Source organism: Alexandromys fortis, unplaced genomic scaffold (genome assembly GCF_014885135.2).
Source record: "Alexandromys fortis isolate MF-2015 unplaced genomic scaffold, M_Fortis_MF-2015_v1.1 scaffold_168, whole genome shotgun sequence".
Taxonomy (NCBI): domain Eukaryota; kingdom Metazoa; phylum Chordata; class Mammalia; order Rodentia; family Cricetidae; genus Alexandromys; species Alexandromys fortis.
The window spans coordinates 3591352-3610727 of record NW_026068058.1 but is presented as its reverse complement, the minus strand read 5'-3'; the positions used below and the strand labels follow the sequence as shown (position 1 = coordinate 3610727).

Genomic DNA, 19376 nt, shown 5'->3' with positions numbered 1-19376 from the left:
GCTGACTCCGCTACTCATAAGGCTGTACCTTTCAGCTGCTTCCCTCCCACTGTAAATGTTGGCATCCATAGCCCCATGCTTCTCTTTATGCTTGTTACCTTCTAGTTCCTCACTGGCATTGCAGTGCACCTGACCTTCTTATCCCCATCTCTCACCCCTGAGAGCACTCATTCCTCCACCTAAAATCTTTTAAACATCATGAATAACAGATTTTTCACGAATCTCATCTTTGAGACTCCTTGGAAGAGCCTTCCCTTTTCCTGTTCTGTGGTTTATGTTAACAAATTGACTTTATCATCTATGTCCCAAACCTTGTATTATTATGAATCAGATAATTTAAAGTCCTTTCCTACTTGATTTATTTTGACGCTTACACAGTTCTCATTCTCAAGTGTGCTGAGCATTAGCTCATACCTTGGACTAAAACCATCTACACTCGTTCCTCCACCATTTTGGTGCCATCACACTAGGGTTTTGATATTTATGTTTAATATTAGAAATATCAAACATGAGTTATAGATGACAAGTGTGTGCTCTTTTGCCTAAAGAGTGCTTTTTCTCAGATCATTGTTAGGCTTGCATCCTCATTTCCAGTGTTCTTATGTTACCATCTTAGCTAAAACAGTAAACCTGAATTCCTGTCTGTGAGTGTGTGTGTGCGCGCGCGCGCGTGTGTGTTGTTTTTTTTTGAGTCAGGGCTTCTCTGTGTATCTCTGACTGTCCTGGAACCAGCTTTGTAGACCAGGCTGGGCTCACACTTACTTAGATCTGCCTGCCACTGCCTCCTCAATGCTGCCAGGTTTCCCCTCTTTCTCTTTTATCTGTTTTTTTGAGACAGGATTTCTCTGTATAGCTTTGGTGCCTTTCCTGGAACTAGCTTTTGTAGACTAGGCTCTGCCCACCTTCCCCTCTGTAGTGATACATTGTGATTTAATGAAGTTTGTCTGACAATCAGAGTCAGAGTGTAGAGCTAGCCACTAGTTAGTCATAGAGAGGCCAGACAGTGGTGGCACACACATTTAATCCCAGCACTGGGTAGAGGCAGATGGACACCTGGGAATTCAAGGCCACCCTGGGCTACATGAGATTGAATCTGTCTAAAAGAGAAACAGAGCGCACCACAAAGGTGGTTCCAGCATTTGAGATCACATGCGTTTAGTCCCAGCACTAGGGAGGTGGATATGGCTGGGCTGAGAGAGGAACATGAGGAGGAGACGGGAGCTCTTATGTAGTTTGAGGTTTTGTAGAGATGGCATCCAGTCTGAGGACTTGTAGAGACAGGATACCCTATTCGATCTGAGCATTGGTAGAGGTAAGAACTCTCTAGTGGCTGTCTACTCTGCTTCTATGCTCTTTCAGCATTTACCCCTATATCTGAATTTGTGTTTTTATTTTTAAGATCAATTAGAATTAGTGCTACATTAGTCTGCTCTAATTTTCTCTATATTACTTATAATACTGAAAATTTATGTGATTATTTTCTTCCCCATTGCAATGTGAGCTGTGTGAGTAGAGCCTTTAATTATGGCTAGTTACTGCTTTATTCTCTGTGCCAGTCATAGTAAGTTTTCAGTAAATATTCGTTTTGTAAATGGAGTTGCCGTTCTTTATACAAACGAAATGACCTTTTCCTTAAAACCCCGAACTTTCTTCAATCTTTCTTTTTGAACATTTGCACAGGTTAATTTTGTCAGCCTGACACAAACTGGAGTCTGTGAGAAATCACTCTGGAAGAGGAAACCTCAGTTGATGAGTTGTCTTGATCAGATGGCCTGTGGGTGTATCTGTGGGGCATTTTCTTGCTCGTTAATACGTGACAACCCAGCGTACTGTGGGTGATGCTGTCCCTAGGCAGGTGTGCCTGGGCTCTGTCAGAAAGGACAAGGCAGAGGAAGCAAGCCAGTAAGCCACATTCCTCCAGGTTCTTGCGTGAGCTTCTGCCTTGGCTTCCTTAGGTGATAGATTGTAACCTGTAAGAAGAGAGAAACCCTTTCCTTTCTAAGTTGGTTTTTTACCACAGCAACAGACAACAAACTAGAACAGACATTAATATGATTTTTTCTGCCCCCCCCCATTTCTTTTTAAACAAAAGTGAGACTTACTGGTACTTTTTGGGGGGCTCTCACAAGCAGCTCTTTATACTTGGGCTATTTTTCACTGTATCGCTTAAAGTTTCTAGCAGAGCAAGCTTAGAAATGAAGAGGCAATTTCGGAGCGCGTGTGTGTGTTAGTGGATCTGATGCATAATATATACTTTATTATAGAACTGATCACCATTACTTTTTAGTAGCATTGAAGGAAAAAATTTACCTTAACAAAGGATCTTGACGTGGGAAGATGGCTTAGTGGGTAAATTGCTTGCTGCTCAAGCATGCAGACCTGAGGTCAGATACCCAGAGCTCATTCACTTTAATACCTGATGTGCTGCCTGTAACTCCTGCACTATCGTGGGATAAAGACAAACAGAACAGTTGGAACTTGTCGTTTGCTGCCCAGTCCATCTAGCAGAAACATTGTTCTCCAGGTCCAGTGAGAGACCCTGTCTCAAAACACAAAGTGGACAGCAATTCTAGATGTCACTTCAGCTTAACCTTTGGTCTCTACACACGTGTACACGCAGGTGAGAGCATTATAATCCCCCCACATACTTATATGCACACATCCCCACACAGGTAAAATACATGTAAAGATAATAGTGTACTCTTCTTAGATTTTCCTAGTACATTTTATAAAATGCATGATAAAATTGTGTTTTTTGGGATCATGTATAATCTGAAGAAGCAGAATTATTTTAAACAAATAGGGCAGTGGAGTGATGTAAAAAGAGATGGAGAAGATGAAGCTCAGTTATAGAAAAGCATAAATTTTCTAATATGTAGATGTGCTAATTTAGGTTGATTAACCAGCTGTTGCTGAGCAGAGGAGTTGTGATAATTATCCTAATGGTGCTTGCTAATAATTTTCCCAAATTGTTTTAAACGTTGCCTTTGAATAATTTCTCCTGCTGTTAATTGGTTCTCTGAGATGTTTCTGGTAGATGTGAACCTTAAGGCAACTCTTCTGCTGGAGAGCAGCTTGTTTCTCCATCACGCTCAGGTGTCACGGTTACTGTTTTGCTCTGTTCTTCTCATCCTTTTGTTTTTAGTTAGAAGTCGATAGTTGAATTGAAGCAATGTGTTTTACTTAGGACTGTTTGTATGGCTTATACATTCATTGTTCAGGGTCTTAAACCTGCCTGCAGCCTTCTTGGATTCCTGTTTCTGGTTTTCAGTACTTGTCTATTTATGATGCTAGATAAGTTAGTTGACTGGTGTGTTGCTGGGCCTGGTCTGTGGTGTCCAGATATTAAAAAATAAATATACCAGTTACCATTATTTATCTCACAGAGCCTTAGATTTTCCCATCCTCCCCCTGCATGCCTGCCTCCCTCCCCCCTCTCTCCCACCCTCCCTTTCTCTTTCTCCCTTCTGTCTGAGACAGGGTCTTTCTGATAGCCTCACCATCCTGGAACTCATTCTGTAGACCAGGCTATCCTCAAACTGATCTGCCTGCCTCTGCCTCCTGGGTACTGGGATTTAAAGGTATGCATCACCTCCTGGCTAGATTTTCATGTTAATGAACTTGTTAGTTCTTGTTAGTGAATATGCTGGTTGTTATCAAATGTGATGCAGCTCAGTAATGCTGAACAGACTTTTAGGAGAGAACTATAGGCAACATTCAGAGACTTAGTGTATCTTTTACATAATTGTGACCTTTTTTCTTGAGACTTTCACATGAACTCATGATATTCAGACTTAAAAAACCTGTTTCTTTCCTTCAGACTGCTTGGTGATAATTTTCCTGGAGAACATAAAATCGAGAAGTCTCTTGGATAAGTGAAGAAAATTATTATTTTGTTGTTCTTGTTTTTTTAAAACAACAATTTGTGTTCATGTTCTGAAAATATTCCAAAAGGTACTAAATAATTTTGTAACCTATTTATCCTTTAAGGGTGCATCATTTCAATGATGATGTTACTTATTATAATCTATTCTAGGTTTAATATATTTATTTTCTAAGGTATTAGAATGATTATGAGATTTTTACCTTATTATCTCGTGTTCCTTTGTCAGAAATGGAACATTTATTTTCAAAGGCACCTGTAAACACATGTTATTTCAGAGATATCTTACTGCTCCTGCTTTTTCTTTATAGCATAAATTTTATATTAAAATCTTATTCATCTAATTATATAGATACATGTAGTACTTTGTGGGGTTTGTGTGTGTGTGTGTGTGTGTGTGTGTGTGTATGTGTGTGTGTGAGTGTGATTTTCTTTTTCTTTTTGGGACAGTGAATTAGTTACTTTGTTGCCGTGATAGAATACCAGAACAGAAACATCTCACAGAAGAAAGTGTTGTTTTTCTCTGTGGTTCTAGGAAGGCATGGCAGCAGAGGAATAGAAAGCTGACCGATCACATTCCATCACATCAGAAAGGGATAGTGTGAAATGGAGGTGGGACCAGTCTGCCCCAAGTGACCTGTTTCTGTGCTCTGCCCCCTAAAGGTTCTATAACCTCCCTAAACAGCCCTACCAAATTGGGGCCACCTGTTTAAATGCCCGAGTGTATGAGGTTATTGCTCATTCAAACCACTGCAGACTGGTTCTTGCTATATAGGTCAGTCTGCTCTCTATCTCTTGATCCTTCTGTCTCAGCTTTCTACATCCTGGGAACACAGTAGGCATGAAATAAAGCTGATGCAACAAACTGAATCTTAAGAGAGTAGAAGTGGAACATGGTAACATGTGACCAGGTTTTCTAACTTATTTTCAGGTAGTTTTATCACAAACTTAGAGATTGAAAATAGTAGGCATTCATTATTTCTCATTCTGTAAGTTAGGCAGGTGGAGTGTTTTCGCTTTGGGCCTTATAACACAGAAAACAGCATCCACTGGACTGAATTCTCATCTGGAGATGCCGTGGAACAATCAGCTTCCTGCCTCATTCAGGTGGTGGGCAGAAGGTAGTTCCTTGTGGTTCTACGCCGTCAGAGAAGAACCTATGTCTGCTCTTTAAGTGACCTGACTCACTCTATGTGACCGTTTCAGCCTTCAAGCTAGCAGTAGTCATTTTTTATTTTCTTTTCTGTTACTAGCCTGAGAAAATCTACTTTGGGATTGCTGTCCCAGATAAATCTGGTGTTTTAAGACTGACTGACTGACCTGAACCTTTAATTTCACCTGCAGAGTCACTTCACTGAAGTACCCAGATAGACGAAGTAATGGAGAAGTAGGAAAAGAGCTTGTTTTAGAATTTTACGTAGAGCAGTATTATATGTTTTCTTTGGCTTTTACACATCATAATGTATTTGCCATATATGTTAATATTAGTTGATGAAAACAGAGATAGTGCAAAAAATTTTAATCCATCAATATTCATGAAACCAATTGCTTGGGATAATTTATGTATTCTGTATGTTACTGTTGTTAACATAAAAACAGTGCTTTGGGGCCAGACAGCTGGCTCATCAGTGCTTTTCCAGAGGATCAGGTTTGACTCCCGGCACTATATGGTGGCTCACAACTGTGTGTAATTTGAGATTTGGGGTATTTCAGGCCTCTGGCCTCCCAGGGTGCTGTATTCACCTGCACATATCCCCACATGGACACAGACATACATACACATGATTAAAGATAATAAAAGTAAATCTCTAATAATAAAAAACTTTAAAAGTATTAAACATATTTAATGATTATATAATGTGCCATAAAGTAGAATGTAGTTCTGTAGTTAATAGAGTCCTAAATATATTTCATATTTTTTGCTTTAGTGAATAACTTTATGATGACTTTTTCTTTTTATTCTCTAGAGAGAGAATTGCTGACTAAAGGGTATGGAGATCCCCAGATTACTTGCCAATTTAATTAGCATTGTGCCTAGCACTGCTAACTGCTGTTCTTTCTTGGTCTCAGTTTCTTTGTGGCACAGAACAGCTGGGTCAGATTTCTTTCAGTTTTGTGAGATGTTGAGCACTTTCCACATACTGCATTTTTCTCCTTTGTCTTTGTTCAAAAGTTTGAAGGGCGGAGGGGGTTGGGTATCATCCAAAAATCATTGTGTTCATGTACACAATTCTCAAAGAATAAAAATTTTGAAGTCTGTAATCCTTGTTAATGTTCTGATACACATCAGCATGGAGTTTACTGCATTTGAAGAGTCACACCCAGAGATATAGTACATGGCGTTACTGCTAAATGACATTGCAGTTAACCAGGCAACATTGCCAGCCTCTTTATTAGGATATATCGTCACCACAATCAGTTACCTGAGTGAGTCTTTTGTCATCTCACCAGTAGGGTGGATGTTAGAGTAATTTTAGGAGGGTTAGGGAGCTGTAAAAATAGGACAAAATATGTCTTCCTGTTTTTTCATGTTTTTCAAATCAAAATATGTTTTAGTAGGGTGGGTCAATTGTTCCTTATAGTTTGATTGGCTCAGACTGTAGAGCAGCAAATGTTCGTCTTGTAGATGTGTATTTCTGAAGACTGCTGGCTTTTTACTGAAAGGAAATTCCTTTGTCTTATTTTAAGTTTCTTGTAGATTTTTGGACTCAGTTCTTGTTACGTGAGTTCTTGTTAAACAAATCATATTCCAACCCCATCCTTACACAATAGAACTTTTACCATGAATTTAGGGCTTTAAATTTGATTCTTAGTAAATTTGGCATTCATTTCAGTTTGTCTTTGCAGCTCATTGAAATTGTTTACCTTTAGCATTTAGTGTCACTTTGCCTTTCAGTGGTCTTCTATCTATACATTTGATGAACATGTCATATGTTTTTATATTTGTTTACTAAAGGTGTTGAGAAAGGAATGAAGGCCCCATGACAACGACTTCCTTCCTGTTACAAATTTTTGTGCAGTAATTGATACTTACTTTACCTTCAATATTTAATCAGCTCTCAGTTCAGCTGTGTTCATATAGAACTCATTTCAGAACCTTATCTGCAGGTACTTCACAGAAGACCAATTCAAGGTCAGCCTTGCCATGACTCTATGCCTTCTGCTTTGGTCCGTCATGTCATCAGAGCTGTATGTGAATATACACATAGCATTATCACATGCACAGCAGAAATGACTACAGACTTCTACTCAGGTCTATACAGTTTTATATTACTGTTTCCTACACTGAAGACCTTAGTATTTTAGTGACATTAGTAGTTGCTTATTTGGTCTACTCTTCCATTTTTATTTCATTTCAAAATTTAATTTTATTAATTGTTACTGTGTGTATGCTTGTGTGGGGGGTATATGTAAGAACAAGCACGTGCTCCTTGGCATGTGTTTGGAGGTCTGAGGACAACCTTCAGGAGCTGTTTTTCTCCTTCCACCATGGGTCTTAGGGAGTGAGCTCAGGTGGCCAGGCTTCTGCACTCAGGACTTTGACCTGCTGAGCCACCTCACTAGCCCATCTTCTACCTCTGTTAGTTTCAAAACAGGAATGTCAGTTTTTTTAGAAGGCAATCTGTTTCACTTGTAAGAAATAATCCTTGTAGGGATATCTTGCTTTACTTTATTGCCACTTGAAGTAATCCCTCTCTAGGCTTAGCCACTAACATATAATTAGGATCATTTTTTATTTCATCCTCTATTTTTAGAGGGTGCTGCTTTTTCCCATTTTAATTTATTTTTACTGATATTTAAGTTGCTTCTGTGGCCTCAAAAATCTCAAAATAGGGACAATCTGTCTTTTTCCCTTTTTCTGTCTCCCCATTGGTAAACATTCAAATTAGCTTTTGCTTACTCTTCTATTTTTTAAGTAAAACAACATGCATATTCATATTTACTGTTTTTAAGGTAGCCTGGTGCAGACTACTTCACAGCAATAGGCTGGAATCTTCCTGGTTGCTTTATAGTCATGATTATTTCATTGTATGGACAGTTTGTACTTTTGCCAGTATAAGATGAAAATGGCAGAAAGGAAACCATTCCTGTCTTGGGAAGATGTGAGAGGGCAGAGTGTCTTCTTTGGTCTACAACTTTCAGCCACAATCATTGCCAGTCAACTCATCATGAAAACATGTTGAGTTTTATCTGATAAATTGTATTTATCAAGTTTATACTGTAATGTTTTCCCTATTCACTTTAATTATAATCAAGAATGAAAGACAAGGCATAGATTTAAAAATATTATATGACCCTTGTCCATCTAGAGCACATTAGTTATGATGTATTTTTATTAATTTGTTTTGCTATTTTGTGACTGGCCTACAATTTTCTATTATAATGTGGTCTGCCCTTTCACCATTTGCTTTTTCTTTACCTTGTAATGAAAGCCTAATTTACATATGGAGAAGTAACATGTTTTGTTTTGTGAGACAGAGTTTCTTTGTGTAGTCTTGGCTGTCCTAGACACTAGCTCTTTAGGTCAGGATGGCCTAGAACTCACAGAAATCCACCTGCCTCTGCCTCCTGAGTGCTGGGATTGAAGCCTTGTCTTATCCTTCTGTTATATTTTTTAATCTGACCTTTAAAATTCTTCCTAAATCATGAATACTAGTTTTTAGGTCTAAAGTGCCATTTCCCTCCTCCCCCCACCTTTCAAATGGCAGTACTGGTGACATTGTCCTAAACAGAAGGATTTTGGAATGGTAAGCAGAAGGATTGTTAATGGGTAAGCAGAGGCTTTCCTGGGTTTCAGCACCAGATGTAAGCAAGGGTGTAGTGAAACCTCCTAACTAGACCATTCCCTTGGAAGGAAGAAAGGCTCTCTCTTAGGGGGCAGAAAAGCAGGAAGATTTTGTATGATAGTTATCATGGTGGGGTCTTTGAACTGATACAGGCTGTTTATATTTGACCAGGAAGTAGATGCAGCTAGTGCAAGGTAGTTGACCTTTCCCGGTAAACAGAAACCTGCTTTTATATGTGTGTGTGTGTGTGTGTGTGTGTGTGTGTGTGTGTGTGTGTTTGTATATTTATTTATTTAAAAATGGCCTCCAGTAGCACACTTCCTTCAACAAGGCCACACCTTCTAATCCTTCTAATCCTTCTAATCCTTCTAATCCTTCTAATCCTATCAAAGAGTTCCACTCCCTTGTGACTAAGCATAAAAATATATGAGTCTATGGGGACCATTCTTATTCAAACCACCGCTGGCCATCTATCATATTCCTAATAATATAGCAAAGAAATCTACTTCCCAATTGTCATTTGGACCCACTCAATCATTTCATAAATCTCTTGTATTATTGGACCTTGTATTGATTTTTCCTTATTTAGAAAGTTATTTTTATGATCCCAGATATTGTCTTATCAGTTGTCAGCATTCATCAGTTATTCCAGAAATCAAACAAAATAAAGGCATTTAGAAAAATAAAATGGTAGGCAGACTTTTTCTGAAAGGGCCATCTGGTGTATATTAGTGTCTAGCCAGCTCCCCAACTCTGACCATACATGGCCACAGTCCAGTAAAGGTTACTGCAAAGGCAAGTGAACTCTGCAAGTTGAGTTCTGCACCATTTGACCTACAGACTGGTGCCCAGTGAAATCATTCCTCACCCAGCTTTTGTGTGAAGTTGTTCAAATGATTGCATCATTCTTCTAGAAGGTTTAGGGCTTTTGTTTGTTTTGTTTTGTTAGCTTAAGAGACATTGGCTTTGTGGTCTGCATTGTCATTTCACTGAATATATTCATTGATTCCATAGCTTTCATATATAGACAAAGTAAAATTCTTCACAGTGACCAGAAACATTAAAGGGTGGATGCAGTAGGTGACAGCGCTATAGACAGCAATGGTGGGAAAGTCATCAGTGTATTCTTCACTAAGGCTGGAACCTGAGATAAAAGTAGTACATCATCATAATGACGGGTGAACCGTGTATTTCCTCACTCACATGCACTCTGTCACACACAAAATAAAAAAATACAGAAGAATATAGTATACATTCTTTCTTGTTTTGAAAACCTTGAAAAGAATAGGGGAACATCTAAGAAGATTGACTGTAGTAGGTCTTACTAATAGTTAACATTGCTAAGGAGAAAAAAATTGAAAAAATAGTTCTACTTATGGTAATATACCAAGAATCAATTCTTATAAGTTAATGCAGTTACCTCATGTAGTTGAAACATTTTTAACATTATCCAAACTATATTGACTTTTTTTTTATAAGAAAAAAATTAATTTAGTTAAGGTTGTGATTCTTGAGCTAGGAAACTGAAACTTTTGAAGTGAGAAATACTTGTTGTTCCATTATTCATAATACCCTTTTAACACTTGTTGATAATCATAATGTAACCAAGATTGTTTCGTTCCAATAACTCCTAGGAGAGATTTTAGTTTGTACTGAGAATTCTAATAACTGATTATAGAATTTTATGACAAGAACTAGAAAAATCTTTGTTTTTACAGCAAGTTTTCCTTTATATGGTAAACTCAGGTATTTAATTTTAATATTTTTATTAGTTTTTTCTGAATAGCTAAAAGTCAAGTAATTTCACAATTTAAAGGAATATTATATCAAAACATGTTCCTATTAATACAGGTTCAGAAGAAACAGTAAAAATTTATCTGTAACGTATTTTTATAAAAGAGGTCTCAATACTAACAGAATCACCATAGCTTTCCTTTTCTTTATTTTCTAAGGCAAGAGGAGCAGATGTCCCGGAGATCCCTGGAGAGCTTTCCCTTAAGGCCTGTGGCAGTACAGCAAGCATGAAGGTTAAGCATGTGAAGAAGTAAGTACAGCCAGGAGTGGACTCCAACAAATTGCTATAATTGAATGTCAGTTGTATCTTTCTATGCATGTAACAATTTATACTGTTAAGCCTTACGTTGTAACTCAGGATTGAACTGAGTAGGTCTTTATACAGCTTATTTCCTAAAAATACACTTTATTTTTCTTCTGTATACATTGTTGCCTATTAAATTTCACTTGTCTAACAGGAACATCTAGACCTGCCTCTGTACCTCTAATGCATAATCTCATTTATTAAGGAAAATCAGCTTTATTGGTTCAATTACAGAATCCTAGGCTTGCCCTTAAGAAGCCTGAAAGAGCTAACCTAGAGTTGAAAATTACATGAAACACCTGAGTCTTTCCTACATAGTTTTAACCGGGAATCCAGCTTCTGCCTTGATAAAGGAGGGCTAAACAGGGAAATAAGCTTCAAGTGTAAGCCTGGGCAAGATAAGGATAAAATGTTCGTTCTGTACCCAGGTCCAGCACTCCAGGACTGATGGGCTGTGACAACATCCACAGGTAAAGTCCGGTGTGCTTTGTGTTGTGAATTCTGCTTCTCTGCAGAAGCAGACAGTTTACAGTTAGTTTGCCAAAGTTTGGCTTTTCTGAGCGTCAAATTGGGGCAAGGTTAAGAGACAATGTCTCAATTTTGGTTGTTATCCACACATTCAATGCAGTATGCATCTGGTTCCACGTGTTTCTAAAAAGGTTTGTGTGAATGTTTATGGCTCACATGCATGTGCTTATTATTAAGTATTTTTGCTTGCATGAGCTCTGAAATCCATGGTATATATATATACTAATTTTGAGTAGTCAAGTATCTTGTTTCATATTTATTTTCATGTATTTTTAGGTTACCCTTCACCAAGGGACACTTCCCAAAGATGGCTGAATGTGCACATTTTCATTATGAGAACGTGGAATTTGGCAGTATACAGGTATGTTTCAAGTATTTCCTACATTCTGAATTGAGATAAGTGATAGTTGATATTTTAATATTTGTAATATTTTGATATTTACTGATTGATGTAAAATCTTTTATTCTTTTCTATTGATAAGTACTTGATGCCAAATTGGCACATATTTTTAATTACCATACTGACATGGTATGGTACCCCTCCATACCATGTCATGACCCCTCCCCCCATTATGAGTCATGTTCATATGTCCATGGCTTTGTAAAGTAGCTTTGTCTTCTGAATTATATAGCCTTGCTAACACTACCTTGTTTGAGTTTGTCACTGAGTTTTGAGATCTGGAAGGTTACACTGCTCCCACTTGATTCTTTTTCAAGTGTACTGGCCTCTACATTCTTTCTTGGTATCAAATGAAATACTTTGCTCTTGTGATAAGTCACTGGCAGCTTAATGTGAAAAATGAAAATTTAAAGAGGGCAGGTTGTGATTATTTTAAAAAGCTGTGCTTTCCCAGAACAACAAAAGCTGTTTTTCATTTTATTTGTTTTTTTTTCATGATAGTCAAAATAGAAAAAGAGATCTTGATTTCCACACACTACATAGAGAAGTTCCCCACCTGCCAATCTAGTTATCTCGAAGGAAGTCTTCCTAACATGATTGATATGTGTCAGAATGTACTTTAATTGTATCTTAAACCTATTTAGATGGATTTGATCTATAGGATTTATGAAAGCTCAGGATATTCTGTTCCAGATAATTGGCAGTTTAAAATGCAACAGAGATTTCTAACACTTGACTTTTTGACTGTTGACTATAAGACACCAAACAAAGGGTGTTTTGTTTGCTTAAATACTAGTATCTTTGAGATTTCAGCTATAATAATTTCTTAGTTACTTTTCTGATACTGTGAAGAGACCATGATCAAGACAACTTAAAAAAAGATCATTTAATTTGGAACTCATAGTTCCAAAGGGTAGTGAAAGACCCCCTAAAAGGGTGTCTCACACTTGGGGATCCCCCTACCCAATAACCAAGACCAGTCCACTGGATACAAAAGCAACTTTGAGTTGCTTATGTCTATTGTTTGCCATTTAGTATCCTTGGACTTTTGAAGGCATAGGTACCTGAAACTGTAGAAAGCTAAACCACAGACAATAATGGAATAATGGGATGTGGACACAGCAGGAGGTATGCATACGCGCACTTGTGTGTGTGTTTGTGTGTGACTTTATGCCAGTTTGTTCTGAAGGCAGTGAGATTATGTTTTCCTCAACATTTATGACAGTAGCAGGCATTGTTACTTTTTTTGTATTTTGTTCATAGAACAGGTAAATTAAGGCAGTGCATTAATGAATGATGTCTTGTCTCTCTTTGTGCACCATATCTTAGAATACTTTGATTATTCTTTTTTCTTCTTTTTGTTATTCTTGTTGGTTTTTGTCTAGCACAAGACTAGACAAACCAACATACTGTAGTCTGGAAATAGATACCTACATTTTTCTTGTCTATTAAAGATTATCAATTTTGGATTCATGGAGGAAGATGGATTGATGGATTGTCCAGTATGTGTTGGTTAACAGATCATCCATTTGGAAAACATTAAGCTTGGTTCTTGTCTTCCAAAGCTCGTCTGAGTCATGATCTTTTGTCCCAGTTTAGAGAGGTAGACATTTGAGTGATGAAAGGACACCTGCCAGGACTTGCACTGGTAACAGCCAGCATCTGAAGTCAGGCTGTCTTTGTATGTTACCCTAAGAGTACTTCCTTGCTTATTACTTACTTTGTAAATGACTCTCAGTTCCGTATACATGCATGAATACATACATACACACAACAGTTGGCAGCACATAAGCATTATGTTGCAGAAACGAGGTAAACTCCTGTGTTGTCTCTAGTCTGGTAGATTAAGCATCTTGGAAGACCTCTGCTCAGCTAATTGTGCTACCATGCAGAGAAGTGATGCTGGTGTGATGGAATGCGTGAGCTATGTGCTGCATTCTCATTGCACTCTGCGTTCCTGACCACAGGTCAGATAGTCACTTAATCTTGGTTTTGCTTTCTTTATCTTCATATGGGGTTTCCTTAATGCACTAGAAATACTGGACGGTGGCAAATGTTTTCTTTCGGCTAAGAAACTGGATTATGTGCTGTAATGTTAACAGTTGAGATAGTGACAAGGTGAATGGAAAAGAGACATAACAGCATAGGGCAGGGAAGGTTATCCCATGTTGTGTTAAGTCTATCTCCATCCGGTGTGAATAGCTGTTTTTAAAAAGTAGTAGAAATACAGAGTTTCTCTTGTTCTAGAAATAGATTGTTCAGATAGCTTTACATTCCTGGAACATGTTCTGTTATGGTTACGTGTATTTAAATACAAATTTCTTTGATCATTTTACTAATATTTCTAAATTGATCTCTCTACCTAAGCATGGGGGGATGTTTTTACTTATCGCTTTTAATAAATATCCTGGAATAATTTGCATTAATTAGAGCTATCTGTTGTTTGAAGTTTTCCTGTTAAAACCTTTGTGTTTGCTCCCAGTAAGAGGTCTAATTTCTAATTATCATTTAAAGTTAATATTTAAGATTGGTCTAATTTGTTTTTGTCTTTTTAAAAGATTAGTTTTTATATTTTATATTAGGAAAAACATATCATGCCTTTTAAACTTATAGAGTATAAACTGTGTAAAATATTCTAAAATTTAAGTCTGACTATAAAGCCAGGTTTTAGTTTTCTTGACCAACCTGTCTTCTGTCATTATTCAAATGATTGATTTTTAAATTTATTTTTTCTGTTTAATTTTTTTTCTTAATTGGAAAGTTTATTTTTTTTTGTTTTTCTGGTCAAGAGTTGAGAAAAACATTTTTACTAGTAATAACCTATCAAAAACTGTTTGTCTTAAACCACTCTTTCTTCTTTATTTTCCATTAGTATTATGCAGCTAATGTCGTATATCTTTTCTTGAGAGAAATACATTGTTACAGGAATTGTTAGTAGTTCATTTTACTTCCAGCCAGTGAGTGCTGGGTGCATTGTTGGGTATTTAACCCAGGGTCTTACTTATGCTGAATTTGGGTTCCACCTGTTAGTCAATGTCCTCATATAGTGGTTTTTAATAAATACAGTCAATTTTTTGTAATTTCCTTTGAAAAGTACTTTGGTGCTACAAACTATGGTTGTTGATGCACCAGTGTATTGTATTTTGTTTAAGGAAATAAAAAGATGAAAACAAAAGATACTCACTGTTTATGTTAGGCAATTGGTGGTCCTCCACCTGGGAGGTCACCATACTGAAATCAGTGCTGACACTGGTTTAGCATAGTATCCTACGGGCATTGTACCATGCTGCTCCCAGCAACTTTTATTGCATTTTTTCCAAATTGTGTTGTCTCATGAACAAAAATAATGATTTATCCAGATATCACAAGATACTTGTTTTGCTGAGAGGGGAAAAAGTCTCCTGTAACATTCATAGAAATAGGTACTTTTATCAATTTGAAGGCCCTCTCTTCCTCTGTTCTCTGTGTCATACTGCCATCTAGTGGTAGCCTGGCAAGTGGCTATGTTTGATTATAGAAAATCATTTGTTTAGTTTTAATCTTTTACCCAACATTTATATATACTGATAAGTAATTTCAGTGCAAGGTGGCAGATCAGGTTTAGTCAGAAATAAGAAAAGTGTAAGTTTAACACCCGAGTCCTAAGGTTTTTAAGGGGAGCATTGTGGAAGTAACTTGGGAGTGCAGCTGTGACTCCCCTTTGTTACAGTCTTGCTTTGATACTGTGAAATGGGGAAATAGGCAGTGAAGTGTGGCTTAAAAACAGTGAGGAGTAATAATACACATTTTTTGAAGCCTGGACTTTTATTTGATTATTTGAAACAAGGTTTTACTTTGGAGCCCAGGCTGGTCTAAAACCTACCATGTAGCCTATGCTGGCCTTGTCTGTTGACTCTGCCTCCAAAATGTGTATTAGATTTTAGACTAACACACCTGGTTCTGGAATCCCCTCCATCCCAAGTGCAGAGGATTAAATGCAGGGGAACTCTCTAACACTGAGCTGTATCCCGAGCCTTACACTTTCATTTTAAATAAGGTAATTTGAATTATTTTTAACTGTTTGCACATGGTCTCATTAATTCTTCACAACCATTTTAGTAAAGGAGTTTGAAATAAGCATTGCTGAAGAACTTACTGTGTAGTACAGACATTCTGAATGTTCCTTTACAAATAGAAAAGAGTAATCAGGCTGAACTAATAGTTTAGTGAAAAAAATGAACCATAGTTTTAAAATGTCCTAGTTGAAAGTTAAAAAGTATATGAACTATGTTGTTGCCGCCATTTGTTAAAGAAAAATAAAAATATTTATCCTAGTATGTCACAGAGTACTGAGAGATGATGAGAGTTAAATAATAGACTAGATTAGCTAGTAGTCTTTGAAGTATTTAAGACAGAAATTCTTCATTTATTTGTTTTGTGTGTGCATGCATGTGTGCTTGTGTGTTCCTGTATATATACCTTGACTCGTGGGGGCAGCAGAGGACAACCTGTGGGAGTTGGTTCTTCTCTGTGGATTCCAGAGATTGAATCCAGGTCATCAGATTTTGTAGCCAAGTGCCTTCACCTGCTTAGCCATCTCAGTGGCCAGCAATTCTGTTTTGTGGTGTATTTTCTGAGAGAGTCTTACTATGTAGTTCAGGCTGGCCTAGATCTGTGTAGTTCTGATTGACCCTAACTTACGGTTTTCCTTTAGAGACACGTGTCGCCATACCTGTCTAGAAAAGAGACAAGTGTTAAGGCAAAAGCTTGGTGCAGCCAAATAGTCATCTGAACACTGAGGATGTCATACTTATTTTAATGACTGAAGATGACGATGTTAGGTTTGACTTCACAATATACTTTTTCCAGAGAGTCTTCCCATCCTTAATTTAGTTTTCCTCAATCCAAAAGAAATGGAAAATGCAGCTTCAGTGTTGGGCATATTCTGTAGCAATATTCCATCTAAGAGAAAATCATTGAGGGGATAATTGGAAGTTCAGACGGAGTTATCAAATGCTGCTGTAATCCAAGACTTGGGTTTCTAATTTTATGTGAGCTTATCTTGTTGCTGTAAAAGTCCTTAGCTTATTGGAAATTTATATTTTTGGAGTCATAATTGTCCTTGAAACTTGCTTCTCAAATTAACCAGAAAAATACTTGAAAACGGGTGTGTTGACTCTGAAACCATGAAAGGTGTAAGATGTTAGTCTATACCAGTGGTTCTCAACCTGTAGGTCCCAACCCAGACCTTTCACAGGGGTTGCCTTAGACTACCATAAAACCCAGATATTTACATTGTAATGTATAATATAGAGAAATTACAGTTATGAAGTATTAACCAATGCAATTATATTGTTGGGGTCCCCACTATATTAAGAGTCTCAGCCATTAGGAGAGTTGAGAACCACTACTCTATAAGCTACAGTTATAGACCCAACAGTAACAGAGAATTTGCTGTTTCTAATCATAGCATGACTCCTGTTGCTATGTTGGGTGGAGTGATAGGATGAGAAACAAATAGACCTTGTGTTTGGGGTTTGTAGCCCAGGAGAGATACTCACAGTTATGAAACTAGGAGTTTAGTTTAGGATATGTGTACTTTTACCCAGCATTTCTCTTTGCCACGATGGAGAGAGAAAGACCTTGCACTGGACTTTGTGCACCTTCTTTGAGGAAAAGAAACAGAGATCCATTCACAAACATCCTGGAATGTAAACATGACTTAGGATGAGAGGCAAGGCTCTGTCTCATGACAGTTTCACTTCTCAGTCTAACCCGTAAACCCAGTACCTGTGATCTTTGCTCAGAAGGCCCCGATGATGCAAAAATGTGTAATTTTTTGCTTTCTACAAATGTGTGCTCTGATGTAAGTCACAATCAAATGGGACATGATCCTGCTGTGGTCCTTGAGGGACTTTTGTTTATTTTTACATTTGTAGACCATGAATACCACACTGAGCTGAGTGTGATTGTAGTGTTTAGACATGAGTAAATAAATCAGTTCCTTCATCCGCACTCATCTGAGGAGACAGTGCTCTGCTGACTCAGTAGGTACACTAAAATGTGTTGTCGATCTCTAGTCTTTCTTTAATAAACTTGAAGGCCAATTGTGTTACTGATATTTGACCCATAAACCAAAATTAGTGCTTATCTGCTTGATAATGAAATATGATCCCATAGGCCTTTTTTTTTTTAAACCAGTGCTATAAACTAGGTAGTTGAATTTGTAGTTGCAGAGATTAGGGGATGAAGTATTATGTGGGTGGATCATTTAATTTTTACAACAGAGCTTGTTCTCACGTCTCTATCTCCTGTAGGCCTCTGACACGAAAGGAAGCTTGTTTACAGTTTATAGCTACAACACTGAATTTGCCATCATTATCCAACTGTAAGCGATGAATGAAAAAAGAACTCTGCTCTTTGCCATCTGTTGATTAAGCTTTGGAGAATGACTGCTGTGGGTGGAGTGTCGTGTTTTACTCGCCTTTCACCCTCCCTGTGAGAAAGGACTTTCTGAATACTTGGAGCTTGATGAGTAGAGTTGTATTTTTAAAAATTCTAACAACACTAATAATGATTGGTTTCCTTGGTGATAAAAAAGTAAAGCTAATACAGGAAACATCATTCCAAAGATAGATTTGGAATGAATTTAAAAATGTGAGCTTTGAAAGTTGTGCTATTTCCAATAAGGGACTCTGATATACTGTTAATTTGAAGAGCATGAAAATTGCTTAAGTTACTGAGTTTTGTCAATTTCTGTGGGTAAATTTAGCGCTTTCTTTTGTAGTTTGGTTTAGACAGTGCATAAAAGACATGTATTGTTCAGACCTGGGTGTAGAACTCCTAGTTCTTTTCCAGATAGCTTTCTTGGAAGCCTTGCATCACCACTTAGAGAGTACTTCTGACAGAAAGTCTCTGGGAGAGCGAACAGTGTAGCAGTAAAGCAGTTAAGAAGAAGAAGTATAAATGTATAGGTAATTCAGATGTCTGAGAGGTGATTTCCCAAAGTTCTCAAAGTAAAATAGAATATACCTTTATTGGAAACTGGACGGAATTTGGATATTGAAAGACAGAAGTACAGATCATCCAGAGAGAAAAAATGCAATAGATAAAGTGCCTGCTAGGGAAGAGGAAACACACATTTTGAAGATGCTTTTGCTAAAAACCATCATCTCCTTACTTGGACTTACAAAGCTGAAGGCATAGAAATATATCATTGTCTTAAAACTACATTCCCTTTGGATTCTATTTCCTTGTCTCTGGGCATAAGGCTATGTACTTATACTGTAGTTAGGAATTGTACTGCACAAGTAAAGGGTAAGTTGCAGGTCCTCCTCTAGGATCCATGACCTCACTGGCACCTGGAGGTTGGTTTCCAGTACCAGGCATGATTTCTCTCCTGTTGAGCAGGGTTTCAGTCCAATTAGAAGATGTATTGATTTCTGCCAACGTGTGAGTACACTACTGTAACTAGGGATATCTTGCCAAGCTGGTCATTTTTTTTGGTTCATAGTCCTCCCAGCTGGGTAGGGCTAGTCACTACGTTCTTCCCTCACCACCTTGCGCAGCCTATTTGTTAGTTTCTGTCTTTACTGTTTGGTCCTACATACTGGCAGTTTTTCATAAATACAATTTCTTTTCACCGTTTTCTTCCTAGTTCTTTTCGGGATGAATGATTTTATTTATTAGTCTTTATTTCCT

General features: G+C 37.5%; 1 protein-coding gene across 6 annotated transcripts in view; it reads left to right on the top strand.

Moving 5' to 3' along the window:
- Arhgap32 (Rho GTPase activating protein 32) overlaps window positions 1-19376 on the top strand; it is a 229007-nt gene that overhangs the window by 102219 nt on the left and 107412 nt on the right. For 3 of the 6 annotated variants that reach the window (XM_050120013.1, XM_050120011.1, XM_050120016.1), the window contains exons 3-5: window positions 10623-10714; window positions 11197-11238; window positions 11573-11657. In XM_050120013.1, coding sequence (XP_049975970.1) covers window positions 10623-10714; window positions 11197-11238; window positions 11573-11657 — 219 coding nt within the window. Of the gene's footprint in view, window positions 1-3937; window positions 3955-10622; window positions 10715-11196; window positions 11239-11572; window positions 11658-19376 lie in introns of those variants that run through there. The other 3 variants (XM_050120012.1, XM_050120017.1, XM_050120014.1) reach the window with 2 other exon arrangements.